We start from the raw sequence: 21,136 nt of genomic DNA, 5'->3' as shown, positions 1-21,136 counted from the left end.
TGATTAAATATAACAGAACAGATGAACAGGAATGACATTCACTCTCACAGGATGGGTTGCCAAAAAAACGAACTAAAAACCACACCCCCAATAAGCCACGAATATGACTGCATTAAGGCATACTGTATGTCACTGTGCTTCCATGGCTATATGCACCATGCCACTGCCTATTTCATTTATTCATCTAGAAAACAAGACAGGTCATAATCCAGTGCCTTTATCACAGTCAACGCACCTACTATATTTAAGATTTCATTTGCTTGAAAATGTGTATTTTTTCTCTTAGCCTCGTGGTAAAATGTGTAGAGTTGCAGGAAATTAGTTTAGCTTTGTGTAAATATGTGCACACGCATTTGTCCTTCCACACTCGGTCCCGGTGGAGCGCGCGCCTCAGCTCTCCGCTGCGAAACTCGGCTGTGAAGTGTGGTCATGTGACGGGCTAGCGAGCCCAGGCAAAGCACAGCCACACGGTTACATGAGACCGAATGCCAGCTTCATTGAAAAAGCTCTGTTATCGAGAGTAGAGACAGGAGGGACAGACGTTTTCAGTGTGCAGACACAAATAACAACACGCAGAAAGCTCTGGGGAACTCGGGGAAAGGGACATTTTCACAGCCTCAAGAACCTCGGTAGGAGAAAGCAGAAGACACATCGTTTTAAAAGATAAATCAAGCGCAGTGGACACAGCGGGAGTAGATTATTCATTCCGATAACTTCTATAAGGGCAACTAAAAAAAAGAAAAAACTACCTCTCCGCCGTTTCATATTTTTGTTTTATTTTTCCTTTCGTTTACTTTTTTCTTTATTTTATCACCTGTCCTCAGAAAAGCATTTACAACCAGACAGAGTTGAATTGCAGTGCAGTGCGTAAAGAAATTGAACGCAACACCAGGAGACAGAACAGCTCACCGCATTTAGCCTACCAGCAAAATACAGTATATATATATTTTGTACCATCCTTGGTTCTGTTTGGGGCTGATTTTTGTTAATTTTTTGGAATATGGTTGGGGAAATGGAAACGAAGGAGAAACCGAAGCCTACCCCAGACTATCTCATGCAGCTCATGAATGATAAGAAACTGATGAGCAGCCTACCCAACTTCTGCGGAATTTTTAACCACCTCGAACGGCTGCTTGATGAAGGTAAATTTGGGATCAATGTGTGTGAATAGACAAGCACCCTAAATGAAGGTAACATTACATGTGTGGTAGCTTATGTCACAGTATGTGTGCATGGATCCCACGTACGTATTCTCTCATAGTGAACGTGCTGTCTCCCTTCCTTTTTACATAGGTCGACATGGGGAGCATTTTTTGCCTCCTGTGGACTGAAATCATAAGCAATGTATTTTACAGAGACGTGAATGTGTTGTCATCATTGGAAGAAGCATTATATCAATGCAGACACAACAGTAGGCTAGTCTACAGTTCTGAATAGTTCCCAACACCCTGGTTTGCATTCGTTTTCGTTTTTATGCAAGCCTCCCAACCTTCAGGCGTTTCACTCGAAGAGCACACCAGTACTTGTATTCTTGCGTGCTTTAATCCCACTCGTGTTGACATAAAACATTCGATTAAAAGGTGAAACCCTAGCCGACCTAAATAGAAAGAAAGATTACAATCTGTTTGGTGATTCACGTATTCTTAATAGTTATTTTAGAGTTGACCTAAACTAGACATCGCTTTTGGACTCTATTTCACGGTAATACACAATGCATAAGGTGGAGGAAAAAGTCTAACATTTGTCTAAATTTAAGACATTGTTTTTTAAAGGAATGTTTCATACTTTGTCCCTACCTACACAGCCAATATTGTAACCAAGTGCACCGTTATCCTTACAGCGCAATGAAGAGTGAAACATCCGTCTTTAAAAAAAACGATTTCCCCCTGAGAATATTAGAGAATATTAGTGAAACAATAACGCATGCTATTAGTCTACATTTCGTGTTTATTTATTTTGTGTCCTTCCATAATGTATATTCTAGTTTACATAGATAGGCAATAATGTGTGTGAGTTGGAGTGCTAGAGAGACTGTTGGGAATTTGGTGGATGAGGCGCCAGGGGGCTCCCACCGGGTTTAGTCTTCATCTTATTTTATCGCCCACCTCTTTGGGTACCATTTTTCCCCTCAACATTCTGCTACCTTTCACTTTTTAAATTATTTAGGCCTACTAAACTATTTCATATATATCACACTTTTGAATGCCTCATTAGACCCTGTGAGGTTTTATTTGAAGTGATGAGCCTCTTTTTGAGATTAGAATTTTATGATTTTCTATTCATCCCAAGGCATTGCATACGCACTCACTATGGCAGCCTGCTTTGCGTTGCCTACATAGGGCAATATGCTAGCAATTTCAGAAATATTTTGGTGAGTTCAAGAGATTTTCTTAGCATGCATGAGATGCCGGTGAATAAGTTTATTTAGGTTGTATCCTACAGTATTGGTTGTGGGGAACGTGACAATTGACTGCGTAATGTCCACAGGTAGAATTGTGCAATGCCTAGACCCTAGACCAGGGGTAGTCAACTATATTCAGCCACGGGCCAATTTTCATCAGAGCGAATGGTCGGGGAGCCAGAAAATAATAGTTATTATTATTAATTGACCACAACTAAGCCCCCCAAAATATTGTGACACCTTGATTACATTGAGAAACAATCACATCTCTTTTTTTATTTGCGGGAATATTTGGGAACAGATTTTCATAAATTATACACATTTTTAGCTGAATTATATCATTTTTGACCAGTATTTTTTGACCAAAACAAAACTGTCACGGGACCCCTGCCGTAGACCTATACCTCCGCCTCCTATTTCAGGGGCGCGTTCAGCAGGACACAGCGTTTTAGTACATTCAGACAGAAATATGCTCTTTAGAACAGTCATGAATCTCTGACATGTGGAATAAGGAATCTGCTCTATTTGAGGTATTCCTATCTGCAACGTTCCCAATTGTTTTCGTTCTGAACATTACCCAGGTGTTCCTCTCATCTTGTCAGGTGAAGGAAATATTGATATTTTTAGTGAGAGGTAAGGTTTCTAACACACCTTTAACAACGTCTAACCGCCCACGTCAAATCTAATTTACCATGTGTGTGCAAAACAAGTTCTTTCTATAGAGTTTTGCTGTTTGTCATGTGGTCAGTGGAAGGCTATGCTAGACTGCAGCTGATTCAGGGCTAGGCCGCGAAGGAGAAACACAGCCAACTTAGCCAAAGTGGATGTCCCCGCATATTATTGTCAATCTGTCATGTCATATGTTCACAAATCATCATCCTTAACCCTTTGATTCTCAGCTCAGACGAGAGGCCCCACGGTCTCCGCCCACGTGTTCTCGAAGGGGTCTAACTTGTCTAGTGGGCCGGGTTAATCACGGACGCTCTCGCTCACGAGTTCCTGCTTTTCGCTTTGGTTTCGGTCTGAAGCATCTGTGCCTGATGGAGCTGCAGGCCATGCTGGTGTGAGTGAGGGGCGGGTGAGGAGCGGAGGGTTTGGGTGGTGCTGGAATGCAGCTGTGTGTGAGGCAAGCCGATCCCTCCGCTTCGCACAGCACTCCCGCTCATCTGGAAAGATTTCTGTATTTATTCCACAGGACGCACAAGAAAGAGAAACATAGGCCTAACGGGAATACATTCCCAGGGACCATAGGATACATAAAGACAACACACACACACACACACACACACACACACACACACACACACACACACACACACACACACACACACACACACACACACACACAATGACTCATACAATATTGTTATTGTGTGATAGTACAGCTGCTTAAGAAGTACAATATGGCACATGTAAAGCCCCCGTAGTACATTAGAGTTCCGATGCACTGTACACTATTCTGAAGAACTCTCTCCTTCACTTCCCCTTTCACTGCATGGCTGTGCTCAATACTAGGCACTACTATTAGAACTGAGAAAAGCGTGCTTATGGTCTCAGCACTAATTGGATGGCCAATTTACAGAAACTCTTCATCACTCAGTCGAATAGTACACATCACGCAAATCAGATCATTTTCAGTGTGCGTGCCTGCACTTGAGTGTGTGTGTCCAAGTGGATTCGCAAGTATACATTTGTGAGCGTTGCTGTCAGTTTGTGTCTTCCTGTTAGTCTGTTCTGTACGCGGCTGATAAACCAGGTCTGTCTAAATGCTGGGATGTGATGTGCAGACAGACAGTGAGATCTATGAGTCAGTGCACGCACCCTTTGGCCAGATAGACGGCGGGACGGATTGAGACCCTAGTTTCACTTCCACTAGCACACTCAGTTCTGACCTCCGATAATATCACAAGTGACATGTAGCTGAGGTGTAGTTGATTCAGCACCCCCCCCCCCCCCACACACACACACACACACACCATTCCCCTTAGCTGTGTCTGCCCGCGTGCGTGCCAGTGCATGTGTGCGTTTTATTTGATCAGCAGGACCTTTTGTAAGCAAAAATAATTCCAATCATCAATTGATTTAGCCTATGTTCCACGTGCGTTCACTGTATGCGGACTGGATTAGTGAGTGACGCCAACCACTGGGAACAGCCGTCAATCCAACGTCTATTACACGTTGGTTCAACGTAATGCCATTGAAAAGGCACGGAGCCAACGTTGATTCGACCAGTGTGTGCCCAGTGGGCAGTGTTACTGTAATAGAGTGGGATGGATTATTGCTTGCGTGATCTGGCTACACGTATGCATCTGCGGTAATGTGTACAATCGGATTTGTTATAGGCAGGGTGAATTCACCTAGTATACAATGTCCTCATAGCGCCAGTCTGTAGCTGTGCTTTTCCATTGCTGGTATCAGCCGGCCGACGCTAAATCACTGGATTTTGCAGACCTCAGCATTATTCCGCTTTCCAGAGAGGGGGGGTATAAAATATCATCTACAGCTTGTGCTTGGCCGCAACGTTGATCATACGTGACGCACCAAGTCGGCGTTTTCTTCTCCCCTCTGTTGTGATCTGCTGTGGTCTGCGGTGAAGAATGAGAAGAGATAAATGAGTATGGAAACGCAGCCGCATCACTGATGGTGATGGAGGGCTATATCTCATCCCACAGAGGATGCGTTTGTAGTCTGATAACCCTGGTGCACCTGTGTGCAACGGTTGTGACTGAGAACTGATAATAGATTGTGTGTGCATGGGGAGAGTGTGTGTGTGCATGGGGAGAGTGTGTGTGTGTGTGTGTGTGTTTTTTGGTCTTACCATCCTTGTGGGGACCAGAAGTGCTCAAAAGGATAGTAAAACCAGGACAATTCGGACAAGTGTGTGCATTTCGCCAGTCCCCACAAGGAAAAAGGCTATTGTGTGTGTGTGTGTGTGTGTACTTAGTGTACTTGCTATTAGTTTGTGCTTTTCTCCAGTGACGTTCAAGTGCGGCAAGATAACTCATCACAGAACCACCTGGATTATTTATAATACTAGCTAGGTGTGTCCTGGGCAGGCGATTGTAGTCAGTACGTCAGTTGCAGTGACATTACTACCGAACCATGTCTAGATGGTCATGGTCAGAAAGTATCAGTGACCATATGACTCAGGTAAAAGTTGTCCCAGTCATAACTGGGTATGTGAGATGAGCCCCCTCATCTGAGTACTGAGCCCGGCCCTGAGCTGTCATCTGTGAGTGATGTGTCTGCGCGGTGGCCCAGAGCAGACGACACAGCTGCGTACTGATGCGCAGACTGATGCCGCTGTTAGTGCAGATGAATGCTCTCAATGGACCGTCAGTGCAGCCAGCCATGCAGGGCTGCTCCGCTCTGTAATAAAGGTGATGAATTGAGTCACTGCTATAGGTACTCTGGTACTCCAGCCCCAATACACACTCAAAAGGATGGGAGGAGAGATTAGTAGAAGAAGGATCTGTGAGAGAGCAAGGCCAATGAGCTTATGATGAATAACTTTGAAGGTGTGTGTGTGTGTGTGTGTGTGTGTGTGTGTGTGTGTGTGTGTGTGTGTGTGTGTGTGTGTGTGTGTGTGTGTGTGTGTGTGTGTGTGTGTGTGTGTGTGTGTGTGTGTGTGTGTGTGTGTGTGTGTGCGCGCGCGCGTGTGCGTGTTTCGCGCCCCACTGGGTGCCACTACTGTATGTTTTGTTTAACCAAAATGAATTGCCCACATTAACTGTATCCAAAGTGTTTGACAACTCATTTATCTTCATGGAGTTATTAGCTAGCTGTTATTGTCTTTTCTATTGATATTGACCACTAGCACATGAAACGATCCTGGGAAATCACATTGAAGAGTTCATATGTTTCACTAGAGTGACGGTTCACAAGAAACAAGTTTACTTCCCCAGGATAGTTAGTGGTTCACTGGCGTGACACAGGAAGAAGACTCTAACAGGGGGTCGTTAAACGCACTCGGCGTCCCAGAGAGACAGGAGGGGACTGCGTCAGGGAGTGGTAAATCAACACAACACAGAGGATCATTCCAAGGTCTCTTCTTCGCCATTAAAAGTTGTGGAAGGATGCAGGTTGAGCTCAGGCGTAGTCTCCTTATGTCTCGTCATATTGTGACTGTGTGTCGGCCTCCGACTCACGGTCTCTTTCTCTCTTCTATCTCTGTCTGGCCTTATCACTCTCTCTTTTTCTCTCTCTCTCTCTCTTTCTTCTCTCTCTCTCTCTCTCTCTCTCTCTCTCTCTCTCTCTCTCTCTCTCAAGCATCAAGGAGTCCCAGAGAAACCTTCCAACTCATCTCACAATTAGACCAAGTGGTTCTATTCATCACATAATTGGAGTAATTAATTCATTTCAGAAGTGAAGTAGGGTCTGGTTGGGGGGTGGCTCAAATTCAATGTGTTCAGATCCTGTCCCTGTGTTGTGGAGTAACTGTTCCCATCTCTTACTTAGGGTGTGCACTGCAGCATTAGTGGGGAAAAGGGTACCTTAGGGATAAAGACCGCGAAGCTTGTGATTTTCTCGGTTAGTTGATCCGGTGTGTTGTGTCTATGCTTTTGCGTCAGAACCTGTGACACCCCTTGTACATGTTTAAAAAGCACGTCGCACCCTCTGTATTCAGTCTGTATCAAGAGGTTAGAATTACAGCCAGAGTACCTCAACCTGACTGCTGTGGCAGATAGACTATGTATGATATTGGCTCTATCATAGATCGAGGGCAGGTGCCTACCAGGTCAGTCACGTGAAGTGATAGACGCTTTCCCTCATCCCTTTTAAACCCCCTAGAGTCAATTGACGCACCAGTTTAAGTTAAGAGATCTCTTTTTTTTTTTGTCATTGGATGCGTCTCAATCTACCGCCTCCGGAGGAGTCGCACCTGCCCTTGCGAAAACATCTGTAGCGTGCGAACGGTTTGGCTCACAAAACTATTATGCAGTGGCGTGTATTCATGGCTACCAAGGGAAGCCAGACTTCCCCATAAAATTGACCAAGATGGGTTTTTTCAAACACACAATTATTCATCTTTCGTCTCTCTGTTTAATAGTTTTCCTTTAATTCGCAAGAGGCTGAATGTATCTCACATGAGAAAGCATCCGAGCGAGCGTAACAGCGCCCCTCCGTCTCTCTATGTGTAGGCCATCTATCTGATGCCATCTGGTCCAAACGAGTATGACATTGTTGCCGCCTATAGCATTGTAGGCAAGGGAAGCCGGCGAGCATCTGGCCTCCCGTAACAAAAAAAGTATAAAAAATGGGCGTTGGGCTAAACTGAGCGAGCTCGACTGTGAAGGGTCCTGGAGCACCCAAAAAAAGTGTCATGGGAAGCCATCTTGGATTTGGCATCACTCTCCTATCAAATCCCATTGACAGCATCTGTCATTGACAGAAAAACCTGAATTGTTGCATTTCATTTGGTTGTTGTCCTGCGGTGGCTAGCTAGCCGGCTAGTTAAAATTGTACCTTTCCTAAATTAGCCATGGATTGAGATGGGGATTTGGACTTGTGGTTTTACTTCATTCTCCGTATGATTATCCGGCCAATGATTATAACAGCGATTCTGATCCAACCATTAATTCATACATTGTTGTGCCCCTTGCCTGAGAGGATGAAAGTTCAATATTTAGCTTGATGTAGAAGGCTAATGTTAACTGGCTAACATTGCCCATGAATGGAAGTTAGGCTAGCGAACAAGCATTTTAGCCAGGTAGCCTAGGACAACAAAACATGAAAGCATGTACTGTATGACAGAGTGATAGACCGTTTCTTCAACATGAAAGAGAGGAGAATGGGGTTGGCATTTCCCTACAAGTAGGGTGCGTCAACATGTTTTCTACTTGCAGGAACGCGAACACACACACACAGAAATCATAACCATGGAGAGCCATATCATATTTAGCTCACGTTGATGGGACTAAATACACTGCTCAAAACAATAAAGGGAACCCTAAAATAACACATCCTAGATCTGAATGAATGAAATATTCTTATTAAATACTTTTCTTTACATAGTTGAATGTGCTGTCAACAAAATCACACAAACATTATCAATGGAAATCAAATGTATCAACCCATAGAGGTCTGGATTTGGAGTCACACTCAAAATTAAAGTGGAAAACCACACTACAGGCTGATCCAACTTTGATGTAATGTCCTTAAAACAAGTCAAAATGAGGCTCAGTAGTGTGTGTGGCCTCCACGTGCCTGTATGACCTCCCTACAACGCCTGGGCATGCTCCTGATGAGGTGGCGGATGGTCTCCTGAGGAATCTCCTCCCAGACCTGGACTAAAGCATCCGCCAACTCCTGGACAGTCTGTGGTGCAACGTGGCGTTGGTGGATGGAGCGAGACATGATGTCCCAAATGTGCTCAATTGGATTCAGGTCTGGGGAACGGGCGTGCCAGTCCATAGCAACAATGCCTTCCTCTTGCAGGAACTGCTGACACACTCCAGCCACATGAGGTCTAGCATTGTCTTGCATTAGGAGGAACCCAGGGCCAACCGCACCAGCATATGGTCTCACAAGGGGTCTGAGGATCTCATCTCGGTACCTAATGGCAGTCAGGCTACCTCAACATCCTCCAGCATGACCGGTTTGGCGGTGGGTCAGTCATGGTGTGGGGTGGCATTTCTTTGGGGGCCCAAAGAAATGCCACCCCACACCATGACTGACCCACCGCCAAACCGGTCATGCTGGAGGATGTTGCAGGCAGCAGAACGTTCTCCGCGGCGTCTCCAAACTGTCACGTCTGTCACATGTGCTCAGTGTGAACCTGCTTTCATCTGTGAAGAGCACAGGGCACCAGTGGCGAATTTGCCAATCTTGGTGTTCTCTGGCAAATGCCAAACGTCCTGCACGGTGTTGGTCTGTAAGCACAACCCCCACTTGTGGACGTCAGGCCCTCATACCACCCTTATGGAGTCTGTTTCTGACCATTTGAGCAGACACATGCACATTTGTGGCCTGCTGGAGGTCATTTTGCAGGGCTCTGGCAGTGCTCCTCCTTGCACAAAGGTGGAGGTAGCGGTCCTGCTGCTGGGTTGTTGCCCTCCTACGGCCTCCTCCACGTCTCCTGATGTACTGGCCTGTCTCCTGGTAGCGCCTCCATGCTCTGGACACTACGCTGACAGACACAGCAAACCTTCTTGCCACAGCTCGCACATCCTGGATGAGCTGCACTACCTGAGCCACTTGTGTGGGTTGTAGACTCCGTCTCATGCTACCACTAGAGTGAAAGCACCGCCAGCATTCAAACGTGACCAAAACATCAGCCAGGAAGCATAGGAACTGAGAAGTGGTCTGTGGTTATCACCTGCAGAACCACTCCTTTATTGGGGGTGTCTTGCTAACTGCCTATAATTTCCACCTGTTGTCTATTCCATTTGCACAACAGCATGTGAAATTTATTGTCAATCAGTGTTGCTTCCTAAGTGGACAGTTTGATTTCATAGAAGTGTGATTGACTTGGAGTTACATTGTGTTGTTTAAGTGTTCCCTTTATTTTTTTGAGCAGTGTAGTTTTTGGTATCTTTTAGTTGTCGCTGTATTAGACTAAGCAGAGGTGATTTGACGATGTTGAAATTGTGATGTTTTCTTTGCGTCTTGTGGTAACTCTCTGGGGTTCTAAATCGATAGTGGTTTAGTGGTCTGAAAATGTCGGAAACATTAACTACACCACACTGTAGGTCATGGAACTGTCTGTTACTGTACATGCAATATGCTTTGTGGACTTCACTGGACAGAGGTTGCTGGGGGGGTGGTTGGCTTCCCCAGTTATTTTACCCACCCACTACTACTGCTATTATGACCACTGAGAAGGGGAGACTCTCACGAAAACAATGGTGTTCTCCTCTATGACCCCCACAAGTGTAACATGACTCGTCTGAAGGTAACCGGTACCGGTTTAAAAATACAAACGGAAGTATGAAGGTAGTTTTGTGCCTTCCCCCAAAAAACAGGTTAGATGCAGTTGCCTTCGGAAAGTATTCAGACCCTTTACTTTTTTCACGATGTTACGTTACAGCTTTATTCTAAAATTGATGAAATTGTTTTTTTCCCCTCACCAATCTACACACAATACGCCATGATGATAAAGCAAAAAAATATATATTTATTTTTAAATATCACATTTACATATGTATTCAGACCCTTTCCTCAGTACTTTGTTGAAGCAACTTTGGCAGTGATTACAGCATACCCAAGAGTCTTCTTGGGTATGACGCTACAAGCTTGGCACACCTGTATTTGGAGAGTTTCTACCATTCTTCTCTGCAGATCCTCTCAAGCTCTGTCAGGTTGGATGCAGAGCGTCGGTGTACAGCTATTTTCAGGTCTCTCCAAAGATGTTCAATCGGGTTCAAGGCTGGGCTCTGGCTGGGCCACTCATGGACATTCAGAGACTTGTCCTGAAGCCACTCCTGCGTTGTCTTGGCTGTCTTCTTCGGGTCGTTGTCCTGTTGGAAGGTGAACCTTCACCCCAGTCTGAGGTACTGAGCGCTCTGGAGCAGGTTTTCATCAAGGATCTCGCTGTACTTTGCTTCATTCATATTGCCCTCTATCCCTGCTGCTGAAAAACATCCCCAAAGCATGATGCTGCCACCACCATGCTTCACCGTAGGGATGGTGCCAGCTATACTCCAGATGTGATGCTTGGCATTCAGGCCAAAGAGTTCAATCTTGGTTTCATCAGACCAGAGAATCTTGTTTTTCATGGTCTTAGAGTCTTTAGGTGCCTTTAGGCAATCACCAAGTGGGTAGTCATGTGCCTTTTACTGAGGAATGTCTTCCGTCTGACCACTCAACAATAAAGACCAGATTTGGTAGAGTGCTGCAGAGATGGTTGTCCTTCTGGAAGGTTCTCCCATCTCCACAGAGGAACTCAAGAGCTCTGTCAGAGTGGCCATTGGGTTCTTGGTCACCTCTCTGACCAAGGCGCCTCAGTTTGGCCAGGTGGCCAGCTCTAGGAAGAGTCTTGGTGGATCCAAACTTCTTCCATTTAAGAATGGAGACCACTGTATTCTTAGGGACCTTCAATGCTGCAGACATTTTTTGGTACCCTTCCCCAGATCTGTGTCTCAACACAATCCTGTCTTGGAGCTCTACGGACAATTCCTTCGACCTCATGGCTTGGTTTCTGCTCTGACATGCAGTGTCAACTGTAGGACCTTATATAGACAGGTCTGTGCCTTTCCAAATCATGTCCAATCAATTGAATTTACCACAGGTGGACTCCAATCAAGTTGTAGAAACATCTCAAGGATCATCAATGGAAACAGGATGCACCTGAGCTCAATTTTGAGTCTCATAGCAAAGGGTCTGGATAGTATGAAAATTAGGTATTTCTGTTTTTTAATATATTTGCCAACATTTCTACAAACCTTTCACTTTGTCATTATGGGGTGTTGTGTTAGATTGCTGAGGTCTATTTTTTTTAGAATAAGGCTGTAATATAACAATGTGGAAAAAGTAAAGGGGTCTGAATACTTTCCAAAGGCACTGTATGTGTAAAATATCATAAATATACAGTACCAGTCAAAAGGTTGGACACACCTACTCATTCAGGGGTTTTTATTTATTTTTATTATGTTCTACATTGTAGAATAATAGTGGAGACATCAAAACTATCAAATGACACATATGGAATCATGTAGTAACCAAAACGTGTTTAACAAATCAAAATATATTTTAGATTTTATATTCTTCAAAGTAGCCACGCTTCGCCTTGGTGACAGCTTTGCACACTCTTGGCATTCTCTCAACCAGCTTTAGCTGGAATGCTTTTCCCTCGGTGTTGAAGGAGTTTACACACATGTTGAGCACTTGTTGGCTGCTTTTCCTTCACTCTGGGGTCCAACTCATCCCAAACCATCTCAAATGGTTTGAGGTCGGGTGATTGTGGAGGCCAGGTCATCTGATGCAGCACTCCATCACTCTCCTTCTTGGTCAAATTGCCCTTACACAGCCTGGAGGTGTGTTTTGGGTCATTGTCTTGTTGAAAAACAAATAATAGTCCCACTAAGTGCAAACCAGATGGGATGGCGGTATCGCTGCAGAATGCTTTGGTAGCCATGCTGGTTAAGTGTGCCTTGAATTCTAAATAAATCACAGACCGTATCACCAGCAAAACACCCCCACACCATCACACCTCCTCTGCGTCTCACAAAGACACGGCGGTTGAAACCAAAAATCTCAAATTTGGACTCATCAGACCAAAGGACAGATTTCCACCGGTCTAATGTCCGTTGCTTGTGTTTCATGGCCCAAGCAAGTCTCTTCTTTTCATTGGTGTCCTTTTAGTAGTGGTTTCTTTGCAGCAATTAAACCATGAAGGCCTGATTCACACAGTCTCCTCTGAACAGTTGATGTTGAGATGTATCTGTTACTTGAACTCTGTGAAGCATTTATTTGGGCTGCAATTTCTGAGACTGGTAACTCTAATGAACTGATCCTCTGCTGCAGAGGTAACTCTAATGAACTGATCCTCTGCTGCAGAGGTAACTCTAATAAACTGATCCTCTGCTGCAGAGGTAACTCTAATAAACTGATCCTCTGCTGCAGAGGTAACTCTAATGAACTGATCCTCTGCTGCAGAGGTAACTCTAATGAACTGATCCTCTGCTGCATAGGTAACTCTAATGAACTGATCCTCTGCTGCAGAGGTAACTCTAATGAACTTATCCTCTGCTGCAGAGGTAACTCTAATGAACTTATCCTCTGCTGCAGAGGTAACTCTAATGAACTTTTCCTCTGCTGCAGAGGTAACTCTAATGAACTTATCCTCTGCTGCAGAGGTAACTCTAATGAACTTATCCTCTGCTGCAGAGGTAACTCTGGGTCTTCCTTTTCTGTGGCAGCCAGTTGCATCATAGTGCTTGATGGTTTTTGCGACTGCACTTGAAGAAACGTTAAAGTTCTTGACATTTTCCGTATTGACTGTCCTTCATATCTTCAAGTTATGATGGACTGTCATTTCTCTTTGCTTATTTGAGCTGTTCTTGCCATAATATGGATTTGGTATTTTCCCAAATATGGCTATCTTCTGTATACCACCCCTTCCTTGTGTAAATTGAAATGCATTCCGGGTGACTACCTCATGAAGCTGGTTGAGAGATGGCCAAGAGTGTGCAAAGCTGTCATCAAAGCAAAGTGTGGCTACTTTGAAGAATCTTAAATATGTTTAACACTTTGTTTTGGTTACTACATGATTCCATATGTGTTATTTCATAGTTTTGATGTCTTCACTATTATTGTACAATGTTGAAAATAGTAAAATAAAGAAAAACCCTGGAATGTATTCAACTGAAATGTGTCTTCTGCATTTAACCCAACATCTCTGAATCAGAGAGGTGCGGGGCTCTGCCTTAATCGGCATCCGCGTCTTCAGGCACCCGGAGAGCAGTGGGGGCAGAACGACAGATATTTTACCTTGTCAGCTTGGGGATTTGATCTAACCTCTAGGCTACCTGCCACCCCATGAGTATATGTGTCAATCTTTTACTGCTACTGTGTGTATATATATATTTTTTCTGTGTTTTCTTATATCTCCTAGATTTAGGACACTTCAAAGCGACTGCCTTTAACAAACGAATCAAACTTAAAAGTGTTGACATACAAAAGGTGAAATATATATATTTTATTAACGAAAGAAAGATCTATAAATGATCACTCCGATCTTAAGACCTTGGACTGAGATCTACCCACAAAAGCCAAAGGTCACTGGGTCAACGTGCTATTAGTTTAGTCATCCCTTCACAAGACTAAACACTCAATCTCACGAGACAATCAATCTCTCTATTCTGTAGTGTAGACCGCTGCGGCTCTAGCCGCGCTCTGTATTAATGTGCATCATTATTCCGTTCTCCCTGCGATACCAGCATTATGCGAGAATACATCCGTGTGTTCTTCTATAATGCATTCACATTTCTCATTTTAAAAGCACTATCTGCAATTGAAACCCCTTTCTACCACGGAACGTTGAGTAAGTTAGTCCCCGGTAGGGTTACAGTATTACGGCTGTGTGTTTGGGAGGGGGGGGGGGGGGGTGGAGGGATGGGGTGGAGGACTGAGGGGTGGGCATGAAAAAGAGCATGTGAAAAAAATGGATGAAACCTATTTATTGAAACGTGAAAAAGTTGAAATGCTCAGGCAACGTGTGACCTCATTTTTATCGCTAGACTTTGCTCTTACATGGTTTCTCATTGCTGCTTCCGCTGCTCCCCCTCAGATGGTTTGAAGTAAACAAATGATTCTCGAGGAAATGACATCCTAAAGGTTTAGGGTTGATATCTTCATCTGAGAGTCGCGTGTGGGATTGAGTAAGTGCTCCTGCGTGCGCTATGGGTCTGCTTTAGCTTATGTCAAATGATGGCTCGCCGTCTACCCTTGCTTTTCAAATCAAAGCGCAAAAGTTAGACTGGACCACCTGTACGGATACTGCGATGTTAATTACCCTGCTGTAATTCATTTCAAAAGCCAATAAAGAACAGCGCTGTAAGACTGTGAGTGATTCGACCTTTCAAGACTGTAGGCCTTCTGTGTCAGCCTCTTTTGAGCACGGGCTATTTTTCTTCCAATTCTCGACACAAAGTTAACGCTTCAACACATTCTGGAATTGTTGTTTGCTTGGGGAATCTAAAAGATTGATGTGTTTTCCCTCTGTCACCAGCTCAAAGTTCAAGGTGTGGTAGGAGGTTGGCGGTTCCATATTTTCTCATTTGAATCTCACCACTTTTCTGAGGTGATTTTCAAATGTTCTGGGCTGGTGCCCAAGTCCACTCTAAAGGACATTCAAAGGTATCCACCTAATGAACCATCTATTAGACCGCTTCGTTTAATGCTGATAAAGAGCATCAAGACCCGCCTGTGAAAAATGAGCAATCCTTGACCTCAATTATCTCGGCTCACTAAGGGCTCAAAGGAGAGAGAGATTATTCTTTACTCTTTTGAAGGTTGATTATAAGTGTCTTAAATTTCGGCTGCAAGATGTTAGATTCGTTGAAATACTGTAGGCCTATATTTAGTTGGAACATCGAGGTTGAGAAGTGTAAATGATCTCTTTTGGATTTGTAAAGCTGAGTTCTGATACTGCTCACAACATGTGATTTCGGTCCTGAATCTTTATTTTGGTCCAGATATGCAACACTAAATCGTTTTATTTGGACTCTGAAGCATTTTTCTTTCTTAGAGCTAGCTGATAATGTTTGTCGATCATTTGGACGGATCCTCCTTCCGACCTCCCATCCTCAAAACATGTGATATCTGCTGCCACTCATTAACAAGCATTAAACCATTAACTCCTTCACCGCATGTCTCGTGACAGCCCAACCCAATTATGTCAGTCTAAGCCAGAGCATGCAGAACAGCGCAGGAATGTTTCATCAGTATGTTGCTGTGTTCATCCAGAAAGGAAATCACTGAGCGCAGTTTGTATCTCGTATATTTGCCTTAGCTGTGTGGCTAAATCTGACCACGTTTCAGTATAATTGTAAATAGTTGTAGTTGTAGCATAGTTGTAAATGAACCAAATGTGGCCTGTTCAGTATCTCACAGTCTTACATTATCTCAGTGTCTCTCTGAGTGTCTTACATTATCTCAATGTCTCTGAGTGTCTTACATTATCTCAATGTCTCTGAGTGTCTTACATGATCTCAGTGTCTCTCTGAGCATCTTGCATTAGCTCAATGTTTCTCTGAGTGTCTCGCATTATCCCATTGTTGCTGAGCGTCTCACATTATATCATTGTCTCTGAGCGTCTCGCATTAGCTCAATGTCTCTGAGCGTCTCGCATTAGCTCAATGTCTCTGAGCGTCTCACATTAGCTCAATGTCTCTGAGTGTCTAACATTAACTCAGTATCTCATAGCATCAGTGTCTTACTCTATATCAGTGTCTCTCAGTATCTCAAATCAAATCCTAGTTTATTGGTCGCGTACACAGATTTGCAGATCATATCGCAAATGCAGTGAATTGCTTATGTTTCTTGCTCCAACAGTGCGGTAATACCTAGAAATATAAAACAATACACACATAATAAAATAAAAATACAAAAGAAATAAATGAATTAGCAATGTCAGAGTCCGGAATATGAATATAAATAATTGTGTGTGTGTATAGACAGTACGGACGGTATGTGAATAGAACCGGTGTGTACAGCAGTAGTTTTATAGAATGAACCATGACTAGAATACAGTATATACATATAAAGTGTGTAAAACAGTATGTAAACATTAGTAAAATGACCAGTGTTCAATGGGAGCAGTCTCTAAGGTTCAGGGCAGGTTACTGGGTGGTTGCCGGCTAGTCACAGTGTCTACGGTACAGGGCAGGGTACTGGGTGGTAGCCGGCTAGCCACAGTGTCTAAGGTTCAGGGCAGGGTACTGGGTGGTAGCCGGCTAGCCACAGTGTCTAAGGTGCAGGGTAGAGTAGTGGGTGGTTGCCGGCTAGTCACAGTGTCTAAGGTTCAGGGCAGGGTACTGGGTGGTAGCCGGCTAGCCACAGTGTCTAAGGTGCAGGGTAGAGTAGTGGGTGGTTGCCGGCTAGTCACAGTGTCTAAGGTTCAGGGCAGGGTACTGGGTGGTAGCCGGCTAGCCACAGTGTCTAAGGTTCAGGGCAGGGTACTGGGTGGTAGCCGGCTAGCCACAGTGTCTAAGGTTCAGGGCAGGGTACTGGGTGGTAGCCGGCTAGCCACAGTGTCTAAGGTGCAGGGTAGAGTAGTGGGTGGTTGCCGGCTAGCCACAGTGTCTAAGGTTCAGGGCAGGGTACTGGGTGGTAGCCGGCTAGCCACAGTGTCTAAGGTGCAGGGTAGAGTAGTGGGTGGTTGCCGGCTAGTCACAGTGTCTAAGGTTCAGGGCAGCGTACTGGGTGGTAGCCGGCTAGCCACAGTGTCTAAGGTTCAGGGCAGGGTACTGGGTGGTAGCCGGCTAGCCACAGTGTCTAAGGTTCAGGGCAGGGTACTGGGTGGTAGCCGGCTAGCCACAGTGTCTAAGGTTCAGGGCAGGGTACTGGGTGGTAGCCGGCTAGCCACAGTGTCTAAGGTTCAGGGCAGGGTACTGGGTGGTAGCTGGCTAGCCACCGTGTCTAAGGTTCAGGGCAGGGTACTGGGTGGTAGCCGGCTAGTCACCGTGTCTAAGGTTCAGGGCAGGGTGCTGGGTGGTAGCCGGCTAGTCACCGTGTCTAAGGTTCAGGGCAGGGTACTGGGTGGTAGCCGGCTAGTCACAGTGTCTAAGGTTCAGGGCAGGGTACTGGGTGGTAGCCGGCTAGTCACAGTGTCTAAGGTTCAGGGCAGGGTACTGGGTGGTAGCCGGCTAGTCACAGTGTCTAAGGTTCAGGGCAGGGTACTCGGTGGTAGCCGGCTAGTCACAGTGTCTAAGGTTCAGGGCAGGGTACTGGGTGGTAGCCGGCTAGTCACAGTGTCTAAGGTTCAGGCCAGGGTACTGGGTGGTAGCTGGCTAGTCACAGTGTCTAAGGTTCAGGGCAGGGTACTGGGTGGTAGCCGGCTAGTCACAGTGTCTAAGGTTCAGGGCAGGGTACTGGGTGGTAGCCGGCTAGTCACAGTGTCTAAGGTTCAGGGCAGGGTACTGGGTGGTAGCCGGCTAGTCACAGTGTCTAATGTTCAGCGCAGGGTACTGGACAGAAGCCAGCTAGTGGTGACTGTTTAACAGTCTGATGGCCTGGAGATAGAAGCTGTGTATCAGTCTCTCATTCCCAGCTTTGATGCATCTGTACTGTCTCCGCCTTCTAGATGGTAGCGGGATGAACAGGCCATGGCTCAGGTATCACTCTAATTCAGTGTCTATCTGTGTGTCTTTCCTCCAGTTTGTTTTTGCCCAGGCCTGTAGCGAGATGGTAGTGAGCCCGTCAGGCCAGCTCCGGGGCATGTGGCATCAAATCAAATCAAATGTATTTATATAGCCCTTCTTACATCAGCTGATATCTCAAAGTGCTGTACAGAAACCCAGCCTAAAACCCCAAACAGCAAGCAATGCCGGTGTAGAAGCACGGTGGCTACGGAAAACTCCCTAGAAAGGCCAAAACCTAGGAAGAAACCTAGAGAGGAACCAGGCTATGAGGGGTGGCCAGGCCAGTCCTCTTCTGGGGGCGCCAACCCAGAGAGGAAGATCACGTCAATGACTCAACCAACTCAAGTGATCCACCCCTCCTAGGGACGGCATGGAAGAGCACCAGTAAGCCAGTGACTCAGCCCCTGTAATAGGGCATCCACGCCACTGTGTCCATATGCTTCCCTCCATGCTCAGCCCAACACAGTCCTATCTGCTGGCCCACATTAGCCATCACCACTGAGAATCATAATTTCCTTTGTGTTAGCACCTCCTGAGGCAGCAACTGCTCAAAAGCAGCTTGGTACAGTATACCTGTCACGTTGGTATGAATGATTCGGGAGACAGGCGCAGGAATGCGTAATAGGGGTTTTAAGAGAACCTATTCCCCATCAGGAGACTGAAAAGATTTGGCATGGGTCCTCAGATCCTCAAAAAGTTCTACAGCTGCACCATCGGGGTCATCCTGATGGGTTGCATCACTGCCTGGTATGGCAAATGCTCTGCCTCCGACCGCAAGGCACTACAGAGGGTGGTGCGTACGGCCCAGTACATCACCGGGGCCAAGCTTCCTGCCATCCAGTGCCTCTATACCAGGCGGTGTCAAAGACTCCAGCCACCCTAGTCATAGGCTGTTCTCTCTGCTACCGCACGGCAAGCGGTACCGGAGCATCAAGTCTAGGTCCAAGAGGCTTCTAAACAGCTTCTACCCCCAAGCCATAAGACTCCTGAACAGCTATTCAAATTGCTACCCAGACTATTTGCACCCCCCCCCCCCCCCACCCTCTTCTACGCTGCTGCTACTCACTGTTATTACCTCTCTTATTACATAGCCACTTTAACAACCCTACCTGCATGTACATAATTATCACAAATACCTCAACACCGGTGCCCCCCACACATTGACACATGGACTCTGTACCGGTACCCCCTGTATATAACCCCGCTATTGTTATTTACTGCTGCTCTTTAATTATTTGTTTTTCTTCTCTTTTTTCTTACAACTTTTTTTCAGCATTTTCTTAACTGCATTGTTGGTTAAGGGCTTGTAAATAAGCAAGCTGTTGTATTCGGCGCATGTGACAAATAAAATTTGACTTGATTTATTCTTGTAACAATAATCGACAGGACAATGGTAAACCAAGGGCACACTTATACAATTACTAATCACTGGGAATAGGGGTCAGGTGTGCGTAAGGAATGTTCCGGAGGGATCCGTGACAATACCCATGCACTTACACACATACAAACACATTCAACAGTACCTTATACATACAGTGCATTCGGAAAGTGTCCAGACCCCTTGACTTATTCCACATTTTGTTACGTTACAGCCTTATTCTGAAATTAATACCCCAATACCCCATAATGACCAAGCGAAAACAGGTTTATAGACATTTTTGCAAATGTATTACAAATAAAAAACACTTACCTTATTTACGTAAGTATTCTGACCCTTTGCTATGAGACTTGAAATTGAGCTCAGGTGCATCCTGTTTCCATTGATCATCCTTGAGATGTTTCTTTAACTTGATTGGAGTCCACCTGTGGTAAATTCAATTGATTGGACATGATTTGGAAAGGCACAGACCTGTCTATATAAGATCTCACAGTGCATGACAGTGCATGTCAAAGCCATGAGGTCGAAGGAATTGTCCGTAGAGCTCCGAGACAGGATTGTATCGAGGCACAGATCTGGGGGAAGGGTACCAAAACATTTCTGCAGCATTGAAGGTCCCCAAGAACACAGTGGCCTCCATCATTCTTAAATGGACGATGTTTGGAACCACAAAGACTCTTCCAAGAGCTGCCCGTCCAGCCAAACTGAGCAATCAGGGGAGAAGGGCCTTGGTCAAGGAGGGGACCAAGAACCCGATGGTCACTCTGACAGAGTTCCAGAGTTCCTTTGTGGAGATGGGAGAACCTTCCAGAAGGACAACCATCTCTGCAACACTCCACAAAGCAGGCCTTTATGGTTGAGTGGTCACTCCTCAGTAAAAGGTACCTGACAGCCTTCTTGGAGTTTGACAAAGGGCACCTAGACTCTCAGACCATGAGAAACAAGATCTTCTGGTCTGATACATTCTTATGTAAATGTGATAGTTCAGTTCTTTTTTTTCTTCTTCCACTTACAACATTTTCTAAAACCCTATTTTTGCTTTGTCATTATGGGTCATTGTGTGTAGATTGATGAAAGAAAAAAAAACAATTGAATACAAAATGTGGAAAAAGTCAAGGGGTCTGAATACTTTCCGAATGCACTGTGCGTATTGCATATACCGGTACACAAGCTCCTGCCCTAATCACAGTACAGTGTATCACACAGGAACCAGCCTTGCTATTTTACTGTAGATATGTGTGTGTGTGTGTGTGTGTGTGTGTGTGTGTGTGTGTGTGTGTGTGTGTGTGTGTGTGTGTGTGTGTGTGTGTGTGTGTGTGTGTGTGTGTGTGTGTGTGTGTGTGTGTGTGTGTGTGTATCCATCTCTGTGTGTGTGTGTGTGTATGTGCGTGCTTGTGTATCCATCTCTGTGTGTGTGGGTGTGTGTGTGCAGTCGCTGCTGTCTGTGATTAGGCAGCAGGGTGGATGATGAGATCTGTCAGCCCTGTCTCCCTGATCAGACCGTGCACGGCAGCCGTCTGCACCAGCGTACAGGCACTTTTAGGAATACTCCAC

The 21,136-nt window shown here is 45.3% G+C and overlaps 1 protein-coding gene across 1 annotated transcript in view; it reads left to right on the top strand.

Annotated features, from left to right (window-relative positions):
* The first annotated feature begins 389 nt into the window (after positions 1-389).
* The window catches only part of LOC115113315 (protein quaking-B-like), a 102,885-nt gene continuing 82,138 nt past the window's right edge, over positions 390-21,136 (top strand). The window contains exon 1 of the mRNA XM_065012854.1: positions 390-1,142. Within this exon, the coding sequence (XP_064868926.1) occupies positions 1,001-1,142 (142 nt within the window). The 5' untranslated portion in view covers positions 390-1,000. The remainder of the gene's footprint in view (positions 1,143-21,136) is intronic.

Source organism: Oncorhynchus nerka, linkage group LG28, assembly GCF_034236695.1.
Source record: "Oncorhynchus nerka isolate Pitt River linkage group LG28, Oner_Uvic_2.0, whole genome shotgun sequence".
In the NCBI taxonomy this organism is placed as follows: domain Eukaryota; kingdom Metazoa; phylum Chordata; class Actinopteri; order Salmoniformes; family Salmonidae; genus Oncorhynchus; species Oncorhynchus nerka.
Note: the sequence above shows the minus strand (reverse complement) of the source record. Positions and strands in the feature narration are given on the sequence as shown.